The sequence below is a fragment of the Bufo bufo genome, chromosome 3 (genome assembly GCF_905171765.1).
Source record: "Bufo bufo chromosome 3, aBufBuf1.1, whole genome shotgun sequence".
In the NCBI taxonomy this organism is placed as follows: Eukaryota; Metazoa; Chordata; class Amphibia; order Anura; family Bufonidae; genus Bufo; species Bufo bufo.
The window spans coordinates 674,219,456-674,242,063 of NC_053391.1; the positions used below are offsets into that span (position 1 = coordinate 674,219,456).

The 22,608-nt window shown below is 42.8% G+C and overlaps 1 protein-coding gene across 3 annotated transcripts in view; it reads left to right on the forward strand.

Annotated features, from left to right (window-relative positions):
- ME3 (malic enzyme 3) overlaps positions 1 to 22,608 on the forward strand; it is a 163,139-nt gene that overhangs the window by 85,579 nt on the left and 54,952 nt on the right. For all 3 annotated transcript variants that reach the window (XM_040426369.1, XM_040426371.1, XM_040426370.1), the window contains exons 4-5: positions 107 to 256; positions 16,576 to 16,651. In XM_040426369.1, the coding sequence (XP_040282303.1) occupies positions 107 to 256; positions 16,576 to 16,651 (226 nt within the window). The remainder of the gene's footprint in view (positions 1 to 106; positions 257 to 16,575; positions 16,652 to 22,608) is intronic.

Consider the following 22,608-nt stretch of genomic DNA (forward strand, 5'->3'; position numbering starts at 1 on the left):
CAAGTCAGATGGATCCTAGAAGGGTAACTCACCCCATAAGGGTAATCAGATATTTTCTCTGAATATGTTGTTCCATATAATTATTCTCCTTTCTTTTATCCTTCAGATATATCATCCTTATGACCTTACAAGACAGGAATGAGAAGCTGTTCTATCGCGTGCTGACTTCAGATATTGAGCGCTTCATGCCCATAGTATACACCCCCACTGTGGGTCTGGCATGTCAGCAGTACGGCTTGGCTTTCCGGAGACCACGGTGAGTCATGATTTATTGATTCCTATCCAACACATACATCCAGTACAGACAGTACCCTCACTGTTCCAGCAGTCAGCGGCTGCGGACACCTGCACAAGTATGCAGGTGAGAGAATATTTAACCGGCATAGTTTACATTCCATGCAGGAGAATAAATGTCCATTGTGGTCCTGACAGCGTAGACAGGCACAAGGCAGAGATGTACTTACAGGGAAAACATCTATATATGTCATAAAACGTATTTATATTCATCTGTTAAAAACTATGATGGTGGTTCAAATCCTATATACATGGATGTTTGAGCTTGTGCTTACCCACATATTTATATATATATGTCCTCTATACAGACTAGGTAGATGCTAAAAGGACATACATTTGGCATCATTTGAGTGAATGGCCCCAATGGATAAATTTGGCATATATTACTGATCCTGAGGATAGGTCGTTAGTATCTGATCGGTGGGGGTCCGACACCCGGGACCTCCGCCGATCAGCTGTTTAGGAGGCAGTGATGCTCACAGTATAGCCACAACCTCCTCCAGCTTTTCCTAGGCCATATGACGTCACGTTCATCAGTCACGTGGCCTAGGAGCAACTCAGCCTCAATAAAGTAAAGCTGTGCTTGGTAGGCAGAGAGAAGACTGCGGCGCTACTGAGAGCGCCAGTGCCTTCTCAAATAGATGATCGGCGAGGTTCCCAGGTGTCGGACCCCCGCCGATCAGTGATGACCTAAAAAAAAACTTGAAAAACCCCTCTAACCAGAACACAACTAACAGCTCTATACTAAAGCCCATACAGCAGTGCCACACAGTGGCTCGGAAGCTGTTTAGGGCACATAAAATGGTGCCATACAGTTACACATCCCCATATAATTTTTCCAGTCAGTTCATAAAACACTGCTATACTAATTAATTTAAGTAATACCTTAAAGAACACCTGTCAGAAGGATCAACCCCATTAAACCCGTTTTTAAGGCCCTTTTACACGGGCTGACATTCGGGCAGATTATCTCTGACGAGCATTCGTATGGACGTATGTTAGCAATAATCGACCTGTTTACAAGTGGCGCCGTTTAACTGATGAACAAGCATTTAGAACATCTAAATCATCCTTTGTGGGCAGCAGATCGTGGTGTCTAAACAGCCCTCTGCTGCCGGCAAACAGTGATTCTGTATGGGGACGAGCAATGGCATTCGTGATCGCTCCTCCCCATACTGTGGAGGAGATCACTTCATGTAACTGTGGCGGTCTCCTTCACTGAAGAACGATTGTCAGGGGAAGGAAGGCTTCCTTCTGGACAATCATCTACTCCATCGAGCAGAGTAAAGTGGCCTTTACTGCCTGGTATGGTTGATCTTGCCGGTTAAAATGATACCTGTCTTGTGAAAAGTACAATAAGCCTTCGTTTATGAACAGGGACGGACTGGAAACTTAAAGTGGACCCATGTTGTAGGTGGGTCCAAACTGACAGAAGGTGGGGCAACTCAAGTAGGCAGGGTGAACAGAAGTAGGCCAACACTGTTGTGCAGAACAAAATACCGCCCCTACTAAAACAAATACTACAGTGCAGCACAAAATATTGCCGCCCGTGCCACAGTATTAAACTGCATTATCGTCCTGAGAATGGCAATACAGTAGAATTCAGAAGGTCACCTGCGATCATTGGCCAGGTGCTCCTGCATTAATTTACACTGACAGCATCAGATCTTTATGTACCTGGTTGGCGGCCATGAGGAGCCTTGGGTGTGTCTCTTGACATAGGCCCACAGGGAAATTTCCCTGTAGGATCTATGGCCAGTTCACCCGTGCTTATGAACGACACATATCAAGATAATATATGCCTGAGATTGACTATACGATAAAGAGTTTTTGATCAGTAAATGGAAAATTCCACAAAAACATTCTGCAGATGTTCCTGAAAAAATCACAGAAGAATTTGCTTTAGAGGAAATGCCCTGGTGGGATTTTGATTTGTATAATTCTTTATGGTGTTAAGAGGTGAAGGCAAGTCTTGTGTTTTTATGGTCTCCACGGAAACCTGGAGTCCCACCCAAGATCATTTCCTTCTCCTTATTACCCTCTTCACCTTGGACTTCCACGTTACAAAGAGGATTTGTAATTATTTTGGTTGAACTGGATGAAGAGGTTCAGGTGAAGTCGACAACCTCTTCTCTAAAGCCTCACTTATCTGTATTCGATCACCGGGGTCCGTGCCAAGTCTTCAATAAGAGTCATAAATGTAAAGGCGTGATGTGTTATGTCCTCGTAGGAAGGAAAGGAAATGGCAAGGGGCCTGAACTTCCTCAGGAGTCGTTCTTGATCTTGTGTTCAGCTCAGAGTTCTGATAAGGCTCCACGATCTTCACCACTTATTGTATCCCACTTTGCTGAATAGGACCCGCGGATCCTAACAGCTTCTGGTCTTTTTGTGGACTTTGCCCATATTAGGGCATTTAAAAGAACCTCCAGTCAAATATGAAAAAACAGCCGACGCATAGTATATCCTATAACTTGCCATTACTGGCTGTTGCCTGGGGTGGGGACTTTCATAACCCCCCAAAAGGAGGACACCATACCTGGGACAGTGGGTGATGATAAAACACACAGAGTGCAAACTGTAATCTATATAGCAGCGTCAGAGGGCATTACAGGAGGAGGTATAAGAGGAGAAGACTACAATTCCCAGCATGTCCAAGCTGTTATGGAATATCAGAGAGGGAATATAAGAGGAGAGAAGACTACAATTCCCAGTATGTAGGTTGGTTTTATGGGATATAAGAGGACAATTCGGAGAGGGAGCATAAGAGGAGAGGACTACAAGTTTCTTGTTTCCCAAGCTTACCACTTCTCTACTGCTGCACTCCGCCCTGCTTGCACTGATTACATGACGGTGACATCATCACAGGTCCTTACCACTTCTCCTCTCCACTGCTGAGCTCCACCCCCTCCTGCACAGATCACATGAGGATGACATCATCACAGGTCCTTCTCTCCTTGCCGAGCTCCGACCCCTCCTACTGCTCATATGATGGTGACGTCATCACAGGTTCTTCACCCTACTGTTGCCTCCATTGGTTGCAGTTTTCTAGGCCAGTAATTGTGTCAGCCATATGCTAATTACTTCTTCCCAACTAGATATCAGTGGGCAGGTGAATCCAGCAAAGCTCCTCCCACTGTGGTAGACAACCCGCTCCAAATAGTCTAGTAATGGACCGCAGGGATCAATGGTACTATTACTTCAGCATCAGTCTAGTTCTCATTGGTGTGAGATGCACCTCTAAATTTGGGAGGCCACGCCCACTGCTGCTAAGCCATGCCATGCCAACTTTTTTTTTATTTTTTAAAGTGGCAAGTGTGAGTAAAACCCCAAATTATTACTTTCTTCCCTTGACACCTCTTTATTGGCACATAGGGGATGATAAATTGTCTCATTTTTTTAGAGTTTTTATCTGGAGTGAAACTTAAGTACCGTAAGGGCAGCATGTTGCAGTAGGTTCCGATTCCTGACACAGCCAGCCAACGACTTACTTTTCCGCGGTAAGCCATGGCCAACCAGACCTTTTTACCTGCAGCGGTCACTGCAGGAGAATTGTAGTACTACATGATCCATGGCAAATCAAAATAATACCTGGACAGTTCAAGTCCACCAGAGCGAGATCCTAAGTGGAGGTGCCCTAATAGGAGATATGGATTGGGGGAAAGGGGGTTGTCTTCATGAGTCACTATTAGATGTGAACCTAAATTGTGCACCAAATATCCCAAATGATATTAAAATTTGCTTTAGTTCACACAAAACCTGTCCTAAAAAATAATTGCCATATATTGTCTTACTCTAAAACTCCCTTCCCATCATCCCTTAGGAGGCAGTACAGACTTCCTGTTGCCCATACCATGGGAAGAACTTTTTCCTCTGCCTATTGTTGCCCCCTGCTGAGCAAGGGTCTACAAAATATCTACCGTAAAATATAAGCCTTGTCGTGTGTTTAGGTGGCATCTACTCGTAATGCAGTCCTGTGTGCAGTCATTAGACAGAGCAGAGGCTGATTTTTCCTATTGTCTCACCGATGGTTTTTCATACTGTTGGTGACTAATGAGGTCCTGGCTGCTCCTGCTCTACTTGGCACAGATTATTTCTCCCTAACACTCATGTATTTCCTCAACAAATTAATCTTTGTGCGTTGTGAAAGACTCAAAGCCCTGCTTGAAGTCTGATGACCTTCCATGCAGCCTTCGTCCAGCACACTTCTCGGGTTATGAACACCTCATTTGTCTTGACAGGAGATCTGCCACCAGTGATTACTCAGTTTCAATGTCCCCAGGCACAACAGACTTCATCAGGACCATAATCCCCACCATTTTTCCCAATGTTATTTTCATTATTTGCCAATTAAAAGGGTTTCTCCAGGAATTTAAAAAATTAAAATACTTAAATATTTTATAATAAATATATTTACAAATACCTTTCATTAGTTATAATGGCTTGTTTTGTCTAGGGAGCAATCATTAGGAGAAATAAAATGGCCGCGTCCTATCAGTACACACAAAACCTGTCCTAATCACACAGGAGGACAAGTTACTTCACCCCAATGAGCCATAGAGTCGCTTCATCCTCCTCTCTGCTTGTCAGGAATCATGCTAATGAGCAGCAGAACTTGTTTAGTCTCCATTACCACAGCCCCACATTACCACAGCCTGTCCTGGGGGTGATGAGGAGACATGAGAGGAGGGCGAGGTGTGGCTAATGAGCAGCAGCTCTTGCTTACAGTCTCCATTACCCCAGCAACACATTACCACAGTCTGTCCTGTCCATCCGCTCTGTACTTCATGTCTCCTCATGAACTAAATTCCCCAGAAATTCAGCTAAAGTTCTTATCATCTGTATTCAGGAGCATAATCCCTGACTAGTAGAGAGGAGGAGGAGGAGGATGAGGCAGCTCTTTACCTCAGTGTTGTAAAGTAACTTGTCCTCCTGTGTGATCAGGACAGGTTTTGTGTGAACTAATGGGACAGCGGCCATTTTGTTTCCCCTGATGATTGATACTCAGACAAAACAAGCCATTATAAATAATGAAAGGTATTTGAGAATATAATTATTATAAAGTAATATTTAGAGGAAACCGGTCACCTCCAACAAACATCCCAAGCCGGTAGCAGTACCTGAGAGTAGCCAGCGGCGTGTTTGTAACTATCATTTTCTTCCTGCAGGCAGATGAAGTAAAAGCTGTAAAAACGTTCTTTAATCCCCTGCCGGCGCGCTTCTCTAGTACGGCTTGAAGTCACGGAGGCAGCGGCCTCCTTGCTTCAAGTCACGGTAACCACGCCCCCTTCCCTGCCCCTTCGCTGTGATTGACAGCGCTTATGCACGACAGTTCAGCTGGCTTTGCCGAACTGCCGGCTGTCAGTCACAGCGAAGGGGCAGGGAAGGGGGCGTGGTTACCGTGACTTGAAGCAAGGAGGCCGCTGCCTCCGTGACTTCAAGCCGTACTAGAGAAGCGCGCCGGCAGGGGATTAAAGAACGTTTTTACAGCTTTTACTTCATCTGCCTGCAGGAAGAAAATGATAGTTACAAACACGCCGCTGGCTACTCTCAGGTACTGCTGCCGGCTTGGGATGTTTGTTGGAGGTGACAGGTTCCCTTTAAGTATTTTCATTTTCTTAATTCCCGGAGAACCCCTTTAAGGAACATACACAGTATATATTGATTGAGAAGCCCTGTGTCTGGTCCATAAGAGGTCACAGCACTGAACAACTCTCACTTTCCATGTTGTATTAGTGATTCTTGTACTCGCTTTGCAGGCTGCCAACTGGCATTGGCAAATGTAAATCCACAGAAAAGGTGATTGTATGTTCTCTTGCATTGGTGGTTGCTTGGCTTCTGCAGGGGTCTTGGCATCATCCATCTTGTCTTATGTTATAGCTAGTGGCTAAACCAATGTTATCTTTTGTGGATATCCAGATTTTTGACTCAGTCGCTCTTAAAGGGGTTTTCCAGGATTCCTGTGCTTTTTAACAGATACACTTTTGTGTAGTTGCTTACCTCGTACATCTTCCATGCTTTTTCTTTTTTTCATGCTTTTTGGACTCTCCTGACCCGTTTGCACCATGAAAATAAATCCCTCTGGTTTGTTTCTGTCCTGTATGTAGCACTTCCTGTTGCTGTATCCAACCAAACCCATGATGACTTCTCCTTTCTCCTGCTGTCTTATGAAGAGAACCATTGCATATGGCCATCTTTGGGGAGGGGGGCAGAGGCTTTAATTTAGGACTCTGTCTATCAGTATGGAGAGCAACTCTTGTAAGAGTGTATCTGTGAGATGGGGAAACCGCTCTTCTTGTCTGAACACTGTTTGTATAGATTAAATTAAATGATCTGGACTGACATTCTGCTGTTTGGCCACAAGATGCTGCTGTTTCCTAAACACAGCTACAGACTGCATATATTTCCATATTCATGAGAGGTGGAGTTTCAGAGCCTGGAGAGGAAAAGAAAGAAAGCATCCATCTTAGAGGAAGCTGAGACTGAGGAACTGTGTCAGCAGAGGATCCGACGGCATCCAAGTGTGGGAGCATCCCTCAGTGACCACAGCGGCAGCTAAGTGAAGCTGATCATGTCCAAGACCCTGATCCTGTCCAGAGGAACGAGGATTGCTTCCAGGAAAGCTGATGAGAGCTGAGGAGCAAAGCTACATACACTGCGGGACCGCATGCTTGTTTGGTTCTGAGTCACCAGCGGATGCAGGGCAGACCTGGGTCGGTAAGATCGTGCACGCACCTCATTACAGTTTTGTCACCTAGAGACTGAGACCAAGCCTGTAGTTAGTTAGTTAGGATTTCTGTTTGTGTCAGGCCACAAGTGTTGCTATTGTTCATTGCAAGGACTCCATAACTTAAAGTGACATTTCACATTGGAGAGCTGATAAACTTCCCACAAACTGAAGCCAGGCTGGTGTTTTGCTCAGAAGGAATACTCAGGCTCGTGCTACAGGACCAGTTATGGGAGGGAGAATACTGTAGAGCACTGTAAGATTGTAAGCTGTTGTGCTGCACCGCAGGCTAGCCCACACCACGCACCCATACAGTTATTCTTGTTTTTTAGGGTAATGACAGGTAAGGTGTGGCGGTTTAGTCATGCCCGCCAGTAGGTAAATTACCACGCTTTCCTCCTGCAGCCATCGGAGGGCGCCGCGCTGTGCAGCACAAGGGTCTCAGCCTTTGGGCTGGGTGTATGTAAATTTATTGTATGTTCCCGGCATTTGTGGTTGTGTTCATTGACACTATTAAGTAAAATTCTGTTTTGGCAAAAGCTGGGGGTGGAGTTGTTTTCCTTGTTCATGACTTCGCTGTATCCTGGGGAGCCCACCCCGGTACACGGCTTACATATCCCGTTCTGGCGGTCCTGGTACGGGATTAATTTCAGTGACTAGAATTTAATGGAAATAGTCGGGTGAATGTGCATTAGCAGTGTCACACTGGGGTACCTAGGGCCCACCAGTAAAATGTATTTAGGGGGCCCACCGTACGGATACATTCAAATATAATAAATAATCTAACAAATTTTTTATATGAACATAGGCTGGCTGAGGTGCTGTACATTGAATATATGTATGTAGTACAGTAAGTCTTATGTGCCACTTGTGCAGGGGGTGGAAGACTAGGGGCCCACCTTGCTCAGGGGCCCACCGGGGGATTCCCCTGTACCCCTTTGGGCCAGTCCGAGCCTGTGCATTAGAAACTCTGTCCCTGCAGCAAGCGTCTGATTGTGGTGCTGGCCTTTTTTCAAAAGGGTGTTATCTTAAGCTGGCCATACTTATTTGGATGTATAATGTCCAGAACCACCAATTTCGACCTGTCCAGCTGTCCATCTAATGTATGTGGGGGACCTTCTGAGCTTTCCCTGACAGCACATATCAGAAGAGATAGGTATAGGGCAGTTGGACTTCAACATGCCCGATCCTTATGTACTCAAGGTGATAAGGAGTCTGAAGTGGCTTCCTCCCACTTTTCCTTCTGAGAACCTACTGAGTCAACATGAGTGCATCTTTTAAAAAGGTAGGTACACTACACCAATCCCTAGTGGTGCTACTAACAACTGAGAAAGCCCATCTTCAGTCACCCTGTTTGGTAATTCGGATTTGGTATAGGGTAGATTCCGGACCCTCATCTAGCATCATGCAGAGCAACTGCAATTAGCTTCCTCTTTTTTTGCACCGGAGGCACAGATTTGCATCAGAATGGTGTAATGCTTCATTTCCCCTGTGGTGGCGCTGCAGGAAAATTGCACACTTGCTGCTGAATTCCTTCACAGATTACAGCTGATCGCTGGGGTGTCCTGCGAGTGGTAGTCTCTGAGATCAGCTTGTCGTAAGAGGATCATAGTGGACAACCCCTTTATCATGGGTAGTCACATGTGGGTCACGCCACTTCAGTATCTTTTTATCATTATTATTTATTATTAAAGCGCCATTCATTCCACAGCGCTGTACATATGAATGTGTTATTGTGTTATTTCCTTGACAACCCATCTGTTTCCTATATGTTGTTATGTTGGCAAGTCCCGCTATTCTGTAAGGGGATTACATATGATTTTGTGCTGAAAAAAGTCCTTATGATTTCATACAAGTTCTGCTATGATTAATAAAGTCGTCTGTCGGCGCTGCGCTGTTTATCCTTCTCCGATAATGTTCTGATGACATGCCAATGAATGATGCATTCAGATATACTGTCTATAGTCTGCGTCGCCCACGGGTCTGTCCTTGGTTAAATAAACCTCACACAATGCAGGAAAACAAATTCATTGAGAGATAATATTTTTTGGTTCACATAATTCAGCAAAAAATAATTTCTATATAGATAGGAAGGAGAATGCAGAATAGATCTCTGACTGACTCAACCGAAAGCATAACCTAGAGAAAGCCCCACAGGATATAATTAAAGGGTATGTCCCCCTTTTTCTTGTTTTATTCCTCCAAGGTTTTTCAAAATATCCATGGGCTTTGATTAAAAATCTCCTATTTTTATCTGTCTACAGCTCCTATTGGTCTCCATGGTTACAGACTACAAACAAACCCTGTGTAGTCTGACACTGCAGTCACATGCTCTTCCATGTTTTCCCTATGAAAGGTGTTTTGATGACCTGTCCTCAGTACAGGTCAACAATATCAGATGGGTGGAGGTCCAACTCCCAGGACTCCTGCCGATCAGCTATTTGAAGGAGGCCGCAGCACTCACTGGAGCACTGTGGCCTCCTCACAGCTTACCGAACACAACGCCGTACATTGAATTGTGGCTGTGCTTGGTATTGCAGCTCAGGTCCTTTCACTTGAATAGGACTGAGCTGCGCCTGGGCTATGTGACCGATGAACATGACATCATTGGTCTAGGAAGAGGCAGTGGCGCTCACTGGAACACCACAGCCTCTATAAACAGCTGATCTGAAGACCCCCTCCTCCATCTAATATTGATGACCTATCCTGAGAATAGCTTATCAATATCAATCTCTCGGAAAACCCCTTTATCCTACTGAACGTGTATTAGCAAAACATAGGGGGCAGATAAAAGACTGTACTTGGTTACAGACTACATGTTGTTTGTTTGTAGTCTGTAACCAAGTTGCTTTATTTTATTTTTTTAGCACTGGGGAAAACCCGGATGGACACCATGTAATATCACATTTCATATGTAGTGACCCCTTCATATCGGCTGATCACCAGAAATTAGGAGACTATAACAGGAGTGGATTCATTCTGAGATGGGATTGTCCAATTGAGACAAGTTCTGGAATTATTTTCCTATGTAAGAGGTCCTTGGGAGTGTCTGAGACCGTGAGCCCCATTAGGCACAGGCACTGACATAAGTCATGCTCTGCAGAATAGGTTGGCGCCATATAATCACTGGAAAATGAAATAATAATAACTTTTTTTCACTGTAATTTTTAGCCTGACTGTAAGATCTGATCATATGTACTTTAGACTGCAATAGAATACTGTTGCAGTTAGAGATGAGCGAATTTCATATTTTGAAATTCGTTCACGCTTCGTTTACTGGTAAAAGGTGAACTGCGTTATGGATTCTGTTACCATGGACCATAACGCAATTCTGTGACACGCGCAGGGCACGGGCTCTTTTGTTTATCATAACACACTGCCGGCGGAAGCTTCCACCCGGCAGTGTGTTCGTTACGTCACCGGCTCTGATGAGTAGACTTTAGCGCTGCCCTAGCCGTTTTACTGGGTAGGGCAGCGCTAAATCCCGCCCATCAGTGCCGGTGACATCACCGGGCTTCCTGGCAGCCCCATGGAGAGCCCGGTACGTCACCGGATCTCCAAAATATGCCTTTGCCCTGCGCGATTTAGCGCAGGGCAAAGGAGAGCATCGGAGCATAAACTGCTCTAATGCTAGTCAGGGTGGCTGCCTGGGTGAAAATGGAGGAATGTCCGGGTTCAGCTCTGAACCCGGACAACCCCTTTAACAGTTATCTTAATATGGAAGGCCTGGGAGCCTTCACATGACCAAGGCTGCCATAGTAACTGATTGGAACCCTGCGATTTCACAGGCCTGAGTGCGCCTGACTGCGGCATCTTTTAAAAATTTAAATTTCCACAATTGGAGTTATCGCTGATCCTGATAATTTCCAGCAGGTGTCAGCTGTGTAAGACAACCTGCTCCCAGTGTGTATGGAGAGGGCTCAGCTATACCAATGCGCAAAGTGCATTGGGGGGCAGGGCACTGTACAAAGGGGACGTTTCCATTCCCAGAAAATATCTGGCTACACACTTTGTGCACCACACTCATCAATCTCCAGCAAGTTGACTTTTAAATGTTGTAGCATTTTTCTTATACAGAGCTCCAAATCTCTGCATATCTTAAAGGCTATATACACCTTCAGAGGCCAAAAAAATTTGATTGCATTTTTTATGATTGGACTTTATTAAAAATATTGATGTTCTGTCACAAAGGGTTAACTGTTTTTCTAGCTGTGTGAATGGTACTTATTCCTTTCACTTTGTGTTGGTCATCTATTAACCCTTACCTCTAAATTACTAAAAGATCATAAACCCTTATTTCAGCCGCATTCTTATCAGTAAAATAGCTTATTAGGTCAGAGAGCAGAGATAAGGAGCCCGTCAGATTAGCTGGCTGATGGAAGAGAGAGAGAATTCAGATCTGTCTATTAGAGCATCTCAGCCCTGTACAGAAAAAATGGTTCCATATTTGTATTAAAGACCAATTTAAAAAATGTTTTTTAGCTCAAAATAAGTACAACTCAATAATAAAAAAAAACAATTGCCCCCAAAGGTGTACATGTCCTTTTAAAAGGCCATTCTGGTTAGGACAACTTATTCAATATTCACTGGGTATTGACCATTGGAAACCCTACCAATTACAAGAAAGGAGGTCCTAGTAAGCTCCTAATCTCCACCTAGTGTTGGAAGCACAGAATGCAGCACAGAATTTTAGGCTTATTTAAATTAAAATAAACAAAATAGTGTTGAACGGTGAGCATCTGAAATCTATTTTATTATGATTTAATATATTTTTAACATGCTCTTCTTAGAACTTTGAGATTTTTTTTCCTTCAAGCACCTCATCCCTATAAACAGTCAGTTAATGATTACGTATAGGGTGGTTCTCATCCCCTCGTTGACTCCCTGGGAGATGCTTAGAATAAAAGTAATTTCTTTAAATATTATTTTAACAGTAGATCAGAGGAGGGAATGTACAGAACTACAAGCTGATGTTTAACAAAGGATCCTTGTGATTGTAATGGAAGGAGTCACATTTTCTAACCAGAAAAGTATGAGAACGGCCACTGACCTTCGTAATTGCCATGTTTGGCTGAGAACCTCACTCGGCGAAGCTCTCCTTCCTTTATAACCTATGTGAACTGCATTTCCATAAGGACATGAATCACAGAAATCCTGCATGCTTCCTCTAAGAGGAGATGACTATTATTACTGGGACTCTGGTTGATGGTTCTCCATAAGTTTTAGTGAAAAAACAGCCACTCAACAGTCTGTGAATCTCCGCAATACATCCTAAAATAGGGGGGTGCCCTCTTGGTGTAGTGGAGGTGCTGTTTGAAGGAGAAGACAGTTCTTTTTATGGACTACAGTACAGACCAAAAGTTTGGACACACCTTCTCTTTCAAAGAGTTTTTTTTATTTTCATGACTATGAAAATTGTAGATTCACACTGAAGGCATCAAAACTATGAATTAAAACATGTGGAATTATATACATAACAAACAATTGTGAAACAACTGAAAATATGTCATATTCTAGGTTCTTCAAAGTAGCCACCTTTTGCTTTGATTACTGCTTTGCACACTCTTGGCATTCTCTTGATGAGCTTCATGAGGTAGTCCCCTGAAATGGTTTTCACTTCACAGGTGTGCCCTGTCAGGTTTAATAAGTGGGATTTCTTGCCTTATAAATGGGTTTGGGACCATCAGTTGTGTTGAGGAGAAGTCAGGTGGATACACAGCTGATAGTCCTACTGAATAGACTGTTAGAATTTGTATTATGGCAAGAAAAAAGCAGCTAAGTAAAGAAAAACGAGTGGCCATCATTACTTTAAGAAATGAAGGTCAGTCAGCCGAAAAATTGGGAAAACTTTGAAAGTAAGGGCTATTTGACCATGAAGGAGAGTGATGGGGTGCTGCGCCAGATGACCTGGCCTCCACAGTCACCAGACCTGAACCCAATCGAGATGGTTTGGGGTGAGCTGGACCGCAGAGTGAAGGCAAAAGGGCCAACAAGTGCTAAGCATCTCTGGGAACTCCTTCAAGACTGTTGGAAGACCATTTCAGGGGACTACCTCTTGAAGCTCATCAAGAGAATGCCAAGAGTGTGCAAAGCAGTAATCAAAGCAAAAGGTGGCTACTTTGAAGAACCTAGAATGACATATTTTCAGTTGTTTCACACTTGTTTGTTATGTATATAATTCCACATCTGTTAATTCATAGTTTTGATGCCTTCATAGTCATGAAAATAAAGAAAACTCTTTGAATGAGAAGGTGTGTCCAAACTTTTGGTCTGTACTGTATGTACAGATTGATTAGCTTACAAGGTTTTGCAAATCACGAAAAAATAAAATACACAGGTTGTTGTAAGACATATTGAAAGTGTGACTTTTTCAAGTGAGGTTTTGGTTTGGCCCGGACCTCGATCTCACTGTGGCCGCCTTTGCCATCCCTCTGCTGGTTTCAGCTCCCTCTTCCCCTCTCACAGTAAGCACTGCAGCTGCATCCCCTTCCTCTCCCCTCGTATGAACTTTGTAACTTGGAGATTGAGGAGGTTTCTGAAAGGCAAATCTTATGCTTCTAAAAAGTGAGGAAGATGTTACTTTCCCATAAAAGTTTCATATATTCACATGTACTGCTGATTTTTTTTCAAAAAGAATTCTAATGATAGTTTTGCCCACCGGGTCCTTCGAAGCCATCTTAAATACACAGCACACAGCTGTAGGAGAAAGTCACCGTTCTGAAGTTGCATGGATCAGTCACTCAGCAATCCGGTCACCTGACAATAATCTTCTGAAAATCCTGCCTCCACCGTCAGCATGTCCTTTACCAGGTTTTTAGGTCGCTTCCCCTGTGGACGGGGGAAGAAACTATTTATCTCCCTGGCGAGTGCACAAACGCGGGTGGGTTCAGGAGTTTGCACCTGCCCCAGGTAGAGATTTTGTTCAGGCCCCATCCACAGCAGAAGAGCATAGCCCAGTCCGGAAACCTGGTAAAGGACGCAATGTCAACAGACGCAGGATTTTCAATAAAGGAGCATCATGTAACCAGGAGTCCAATCCACACAACTTTGGAGCGGTAAGTACATTACTAACTTTCTCCAAAGATGAGTTCTCCTTCCATTTTTTGGTAATTATATTTGGTAATTTGGTATTGCTCTAAACAACATTTCATTGTATTGTACATTGTATTGTACAGTGACAATAAAGGCATCTTATCTTAATAACTATTTATACAAATAAGGAAGGATACATCCATTAAAGCTCAAAAAAGATCTAATCTTCTAGCAGCCGCAGTAGTAATAGACTTTAGATGATGGATATCCCTTGGCATGAATAGAAATAACTATTAAAGTCAGTCATTTATGTGTCTGCTGCCTGCTTGCTGCAATTTGTTCATTTTCATGCTGTAAATGCAAGCAGTCATTCAGTCAAAAATTGTTTTTCCTAACTCAGAATAGGGTTTCTGAAAATATGAAATTTTTTTTTTTTTCTTTTTTCTTTTTTTTAATACCAGTTCACTGTATGTTTTAAACTCTAGAAAATAAATATATTTTTCCGAATCATACGGTGTAACTATGAAGACAAGTAGCGGCTGGAGACTGTTTTATCTTCTGAGGAGAAGTTTAACGGCTCCTAAGAAAAAATTGGCAGAACTTTGTGACCCTTTTGTTTCCCTTTAATTGCGCAATGTAATTATTGGCTCCGTCTCTTTCGGCTGTGATATGAATTATGGGAATTAAACATCTCCGGAGTAATGTTTGATTCTTTATGAAACCTCTGATCTCTTCACATTACATGATTTCTTTCTTCTGCTTGTCCACCGTCCTCGTCTCCAAGCCTATCTCTCTCTCCTCTGGGTGCCTTTGTGTGAATCTCTTTTTCATGGCAGACCTATAAAATGTCTTTACTGATACCAGAAAAGTACTTTAAGTCTTTTGAAGGGACGATGTCTGATGTGTCCTCACTGAAGCTTCCATTGTCATCTTAGAAACCAGCAAATTCTTACATGTATCAACTGGGAACTCTGCATTTACACTGTATCACTCCGACGCTCGGCGGTGGATTTCAGCTGGGGAGGTTTTGATTTATTGGGTTTTCAGGAAAATTTGTGATGTGTAAAATAAGACACAGATTATAAGTATACAGGGAAAAAAAATCCTGCGCGTCCATGATCCTTTATAATCCTTTCCTTATTGGACTGTGCTGTGGGCATGCTCTGTGTCCTGAGGTTATTGTGCAGGGAGGGGGAGGAGATGTGCTGTGACATGGTAGGCAGGTTAGCGGATGCAGTATAGAGGCAAGGAACCAGGTTGTAAATCAACTTCAGTGTTTTATTTACACTCAGCAAAAACATCACAGTCTTGGTGGTTTTTCACACACAGAAAAACATAATAATGGTCACCTGGAATCCTAGGTGTCAGTTCACACCCGGCTATATGCTCAGCCACAGAGAAGTTCACTGGCAGGCTTCCAGGCGGCCTGCACGCCGGTTTGCAGTCCTCAGCACAGAGTACTTCTCAGCTTTTCTGTCAGATGGAGGATAAGCCACCCCACCTGATTAATAGTGACTGCTTTTTATATGCCTCCCAAGACCTGGGCCTGGAACGTGGGGAGTAGCCACCCACCCAGCACTTTGGCTACTCCCAGTAAGAGCCGTCCCAGATCGGCTTTACAGCCATACTAAACAGCTGAAGTGTCAGACTGCAAAGCAATAATGACACTTCAGGAAAAAACGGCTCTTACCTCACCGAGGCCAGGAACCTCGGTGACACGTACCGACCATCAATGATGGCCCCTTTGCCCCTTTCTACTATATATATGCAACCTGTCATTGTAATCCTGCCTGTGAGGATAAGGAGGTGACGCTGAGTAGTGTTCTCTACAGAACAGGGAGTGTCTGCCTATCATGAGGTTCACTGGCCAAACTGAAAACGGGAGGATTTTTATAAAGGGTTACTGAGTTTTCAAAAACTTTTGATATGTCATAAAAACATATCAAAAGTTTTGATCGGTGGGGATCTAAGTGCCCTAGAACAAGGAGAGCTAACGCTCGTATAGCGCACTGTATCTCCTCGCAGCCAAGGATGGAATCAAGCAGGGCTCATAGACTCCTGTCTCCTGCAGCGAACATAGCGCAATATTTGAGTGCTTGTCTCTCTTTGTTCTAGTGAGCGGTAGGGATCTCAGACCTTCACCGATTAAAACGTTTATTATGTCTCTGTGATGTATCAAAATGTTTTTGAAAACCCAGTGACTCTTTGAATATAAATATACTGACAGAATTATTTTTTTTTAAATGCTCCTAAAACTCTTAAAAATGTGTTTAATGTAAAATCTTTCTTTTAAGAATAGATACTTTTCCGATGACATGTTCCCTTTATAGGATTCTGCTGTTTAAGGGCAGCATAGTAAAAAACTGCCATTTGGCTAGTAAACCGTAAAAGAGAATACATCCTGGTGTATTGTTTCTGATGTATATTTATATATTGTAGATTAAATGTTTTACCTGCGATCATAGTTCTAGCAATAATGTATAAATGTAGTGATATGAACCGTGTCGTCATTTCTTCTGTTACAGCGGCCTGTTCATAACCATCCATGACAAAGGACATATTGCAAACATGCTGAATTCTTGGCCAGAAGAAGATATAAAGGTACAGTACATTCTGTAATATTCAACTAGGAGGCAACATAGGAGCAGTATTATAATGGTTATATTCTTGTACATAGGAGCAGTATTATAGTAGTTATATTCTTGTATATAGGAGAAGTATTATAGTAGTTATATTCTTGTACATAGGAGCAGTATTATAGTAGTTATATTCTTGTACATAGGAGGCAGTATTATAGTAGTTATATTCTTGTACATAGGAGGCAGTATTATAGTAGTTATATTCTTGTACATAGGAGCAGCATTATAGTAGTTATATTCTTGTACATAGGGGGCAGTATTATAGTAGTTATATTCTTGTACATAGGGGCAGTATTATAGTAGTTATATTCTTGTACATAGGAGCAGTATTATAGTAGTTATATTCTTGTACATAGGGGGCAGTATTATAGTAGTTATATTCTTGTACATAGGAGCAGTATTATAGTAGTTATATTCTTGTACATAGGGGGCAGTATTATAGTAGTTATATTCTTGTACATAGGAGCAGTATTATAGTAGTTATATTCTTGTACATAGGAGGCAGTGTTATAGTAGTTATATTCTTGTACATAGGAGGCAGTATTATAGTAGTTATATGCTTGTACATAGGGGGCAGTATTATAGTAATTATATTCTTGTACATAGGGGGCAGTATTATAGTAGTTATATTATTGGACATAGGGGGTAGTATTATAGTAGTTATATTCTTGTACATAGGGGGCAGTATTATAGTTATTTTCTTGTACATATGAGAAATATTACAGTAGTTATATTCTTGTACATATGAGCAGTATTATAGTAGTTATAGTCTTGTACATAGGAGGCAGTATTATAGTAGTTATATTCTTGTACATAGGAGGTAGTATTATAGTAGTTATATTCTTGTACATAGGAGGCAGTATTATAGCAGTTATATTCTTGTACATAGGAGCAGTATTATAGTAGTTATATTCTTGTACATAGGAGGCAGTATTATAGTAGTTATATTCTTGTACATAGAAGCAGTAATATAGTAGTTATATTCTTGTACATAGGGGCAGTATTATAGTAGTTATATTCTTGTACATAGGAGGCAGTATTATAGTAGTTATAGTCTTGTACATAGGAGGCAGTATTATAGCAGTTATATTCTTGTACATAGGAGCAGTATTATAGTAGTTATATTCTTGTACATAGGAGGCAGTATTATAGCAGTTATATTCTTGTACATAGGAGCAGTATTATAGTAGTTATATTCTTGTACAGAGGAGCAGTATTATAGTAGTTATATTCTTGTACATAGGAGCAGTATTATAGTAGTTATATTCTTGTACATAGGAGCAGTATTATAGTAGTTATAGTCTTGTACATAGGAGGCAGTATTATAGTAGTTATATTCTTGTACATAGGAGGCAGTATTATAGTAGTTATATTCTTGTACATAGGAGGCAGTATTATAGTAGTTATATTCTTGTACATAGGAGGCAGTATTGTAGTAGTTATATTCTTGTACATAGGAGCAGTATTATAGTAGTTATATTCTTGTACATAGGAGCAATATTATAGTAGTTATATTCTTGTACATAGAAGCAGTAATATAGTAGTTATATTCTTGTACATAGGAGCAGTATTATAGTAGTTATATTCTTGTACATAGGAGCAGTATTATAGTAGTTATATTCTTGTACATAGGAGCAGTATTATAGTAGTTATATTCTTGTACATAGGAGCAGTATTATAGTAGTTATATTCTTGTACATAGAAGCAGTAATATAGTAGTTATATTCTTGTACATAGGAGCAGTATTATAGTAGTTATATTCTTGTACATAGGAGCAGTATTATAGTAGTTATATTCTTGTACATAGGAGGCAGTATTATAGTAGTTATATTCTTGTGCATAGAAGCAGTAATATAGTAGTTATATTCTTGTGCGTAGAAGGCAGTATTATAGTAGCTGTATTCATAATACTCATAACACCAATTTTTATGAACAGAAATGTGCTGAGATCATTTTGCATCCCTTCCTCCACTCCTTTCAACAGATCATACAAAGTGCACTTTTGTCTCTGGAGTGACATCTCCGAATGTCACTCCCATCATGCCCCAGGACTTGTGTATTTTGTAGTAAGATGGATTAGTGACATAAAGGTTAGCAAGAAGAATTAAATAACATTTCTGGGTTCTTTTTATATTATAAACAAAAAAGTGAGGAAAAAATAAATTTCACCTTGAAAAGAAAAGCTTCTCTGATTGCTGCGGATTAGTGCATGGGTTAATGAGGATTGTGGCAGTTATCAATCATAAATCTTTTAATCTTCACACTCCACCACTGCAATACGTAGGCAAATTGAGTGGGGTAAGTACATCTTGTCAGGAATGAAAAGCCCATATAATCATAGTCTGCATCTGTTTCTGGCTGCAGTTCCACCTTTCACATAAAACTTTGTAAAGGGGGGAAACTTTTTTAAATGCAGTACATTTTTACTGCTAATTGTTGAAAAGTTCATTTGTAACAACCCAGAGTCCTTAGAATATACATGTATGTACCCTCAGATGTGACTGAGGACACAGTTTTGTTGGTTTGTACAGCTCTCCTGATTAGTTATGTGCATAGTGATCAATTGACTTAAAGAGGGACTTTCATGGGTCCAGACATTATGAAATAAATAGCAGGATATGTAGGGCATAGAGCAAGGATTTAAGAGCGCTTACTATTTTTTCTGAGCGCCGCTCCGTTTGCCCGCTGTGCCCCTGTTGAATTCTCCCGCCTGGTATGCTAGTGAATAGCATCGGTACAGGGAGGAGGAGACTGGCCTGTTTCTCATTGGGCGTCTCCTTCTCCCTGGCTGTAGCGCGGTCCAATCACAAAGGAGAGCGTCACAGCCAGGGAGAAGGTGAGTTTTATATTTTTTTTAAGGAGAAGGAGACGCCCAATGAGAAACAGGCCAGTCTCCTCCTCCCTGTACCGATGCTATTCATTAGCATACCAGGCGGGAGAATTCAACAGGGGCACAGAGGGCGAACAGAGCGGCGCCCAGAAAAAATAGTAAGCGCTCTTAGATCCTTGCTCTATGCCAGGCATCCTCAAACTGCGGCCCTCCAGCTGTTGTAAAACTACAACTCCCACAATGCCCTGCTGTAGGCTGATACCTGTACGCTGTTCGGACATGCTGGGAGTTGTAGTTTTGCAACAGCTGGAGGGCCGCAGTTTGAGGATGCCTGCTTTATGCCCTACATATCCTGCTACTTATTTCATAATGTCTGGACCCATGAAAGGTCCTCTTTAAAGGGGTTTTCTGAACATTTTTTGATTGATGACCTATCCTCTGGAAAGGTCATCAGTAACTGATCGGTGGGGATCTGACACCTGTTGCCCAGTCCGATCAGCTGATGGAGAAGGCAACACGCATGCAGTAGTGTCACTGCCTTGTGGCGGCTTTGCCTAGGCCATGTGACGTCACGTTCATAGGTTGCATGGCCTAGACATAGCTATTCCCCATTAAATAAATGCGGCCGAGCTGCGATACCAAGCACAGCCACTATACAATAGACGGCGCTGTGCTTGGTGAGCTGCAAGTGCCGTGCCTTCTCAAACAGCTGATCAGTGGGGGTCTTGGTTGTTGGACCCCCACCAATCAGATGCTGACTCTATACAGAGGATAGGTCATCAGTAAAAAACTGTCGGAAAACCCATTTAAAAGTGAACTTCCCATATAAAAATTTTCACCCCATATAAAGAGAAAAGACCTCAGTGAAATAGTCTTCATTCTTTAAAGTAGGTCTCAGGATGGGGAGGCTGAGGGGTGTCTTCTTCCAAAGAAGCCATTTGGCGTATGGAAATGTAAATAAGCTTCCAGTAGGAAGAACACTGTCTCCAGCACTCCGTGAAAATGGGGAGACCTCCTGGCAGAATTGGCAAATCTGCCTACTGCCACGTAAGCCTTCCAGCACTTACTGGGAACCAGCCCTAACTGTGGTTGGCGCTGGGTTGCTGCATCATGAGTAACGGCACTGGTGTCCAAACACACATATGGAGGGACAACATGTCCCAATAAATGGGTGTGTCAATGTAGACATTTTTTTTAGGCAACACGCTTGATGCCCCTCGCTGTCTAACCTCCTGAACGCTACCCTTGATACATTGGGGTAAGCAATTATGGGACAAAGACAAACCTGCGGAGACCGTGAAATGTTCCGCTGAGAAACCTTGCATCTTAACGTTCATGTGGGTGTGACACGTACCACCTACCTCAACATTGTACAGACAAGTACCTCCCTTCATGGCAGTGGTGGCCACACTGCAAAAACTGTTCCAGAATGAGGACCATGAGAAATAGTTCAAGTTGATGGCTTGGCCTTCAGATCCCCAAGATCTCAATCCAATCAATCATCTTTGGGATGCCCTGGAAAAACAAGTCCAATCCATGAAGGCCACACCACACAACTTACAGGATATGATGCTAACGTCTTGTGCCATGTACCACAGGACACCTCAGAGGTCCTGTAGACTCCATGTCTCGATTGGTTAGAGCTGGTAACATGAAGGGGTCCTAAAAAGGGTTTTCCGAGAGTTACATATTAATAATGACCTATCCTCAGGATAAGCCATCAATATCGGATTGGCGAGTGTCCAACACCCCGCTCCTCCGTTGATCAGTTGTTCCCGGGTATCTCTGGGGCTGGAAGAGAGCACTGGAACTACACAGCTCCATCCATTGTGTAGGAAGGAGATAGTTACTGCAGCATTCACCTCAGTGGGAGCAGCACTGCAGTGACCACCTCTGTCCACTACACAATGGACGGCGCTGATCGGCGGGGGTGCAGGGTGTCGGAACCCCTCCAAACAGATATTGATAGCCTGTCCTTAGGACAAGGCAATTCGGCTTTGCGGTGACTACAACTCCACACCAATGACATCATCCTCCTGGTTGAAGTGATCTACAGTGCAGCCGATCACTGCTGCTGCCAATCATTGGCCTCAGCAGTATACAGAGCGTCACCACTGCAACCAGACAACTGCCTCAACATTATATGGAACGTCACTGCTGCAGCCAATTGCTGGCCTCGGAAGTATATGGAATGACCCCTGTAGCTAATCACTGGTTCAGCAGTGTATGGAACATCACCACTGCAGCCAAACGCTAGTCTCAGCAGTAAACGGAATGTCACCTCTCCAGCCAATCACTAGATTCAACATTAAATGAAACGTCAACACTGCAGCCAATCACTGGCCTTGTGCAGTATATGGAACCTTACCACTGCCATCAGTCACTGGCCTCTGCAATGTATGGAACCTCACTACTGCAGCTAATCACTGGCCCCAGCAGTATATGGATCATCACCGCTGCAGCGAATCATTGACCTCAGCAGTATATGGATCCTCACTACTGCAGCCAATCACTGGCCTCTGCAGTATATGGAACATCACCGCTGCAGCCAATCACTGGCCTCAGCAGTATATGGATCCTCACTAATGCAGCCAATCACTGGTGTCAGCAGTATATGGAACATCACCGCTGCAGCCAATCATTGGCATCAGCAGTATATGGATCCTCACTACTGCAGCCAATCACTGGCATCAGCAGCAGTATATGGAACATCACCGCTGCAGCCAATCACTGGCATCAGCAGCAGTATACGGATCCTTACTACTGCAGCCAATCCCTGGCCTCAGCAGTATATCGACTGTCACCACTGCAGCTGGGAAAACAAACCGCAGTGGGGAGGAACGGAGCTCAGTGCTAGAAGAATAGGGGCAGGTACTGATTCTTTTGTTATTATTTTGTGCATTTACAATGTCGATATACGCCGAATTTTGTCAGGATGGGGTTCAAAGCCATGGATCTGCATATCTGACACTCACACAAATACACACAAACGCACAAGTACTTGCTGAACAGTCAGTGCCCTCATAATAAGTAAGAAAAATACAGTCCACTTAAAAAATGGTGCCACGTTGTGCCCCACTTTGTATTGG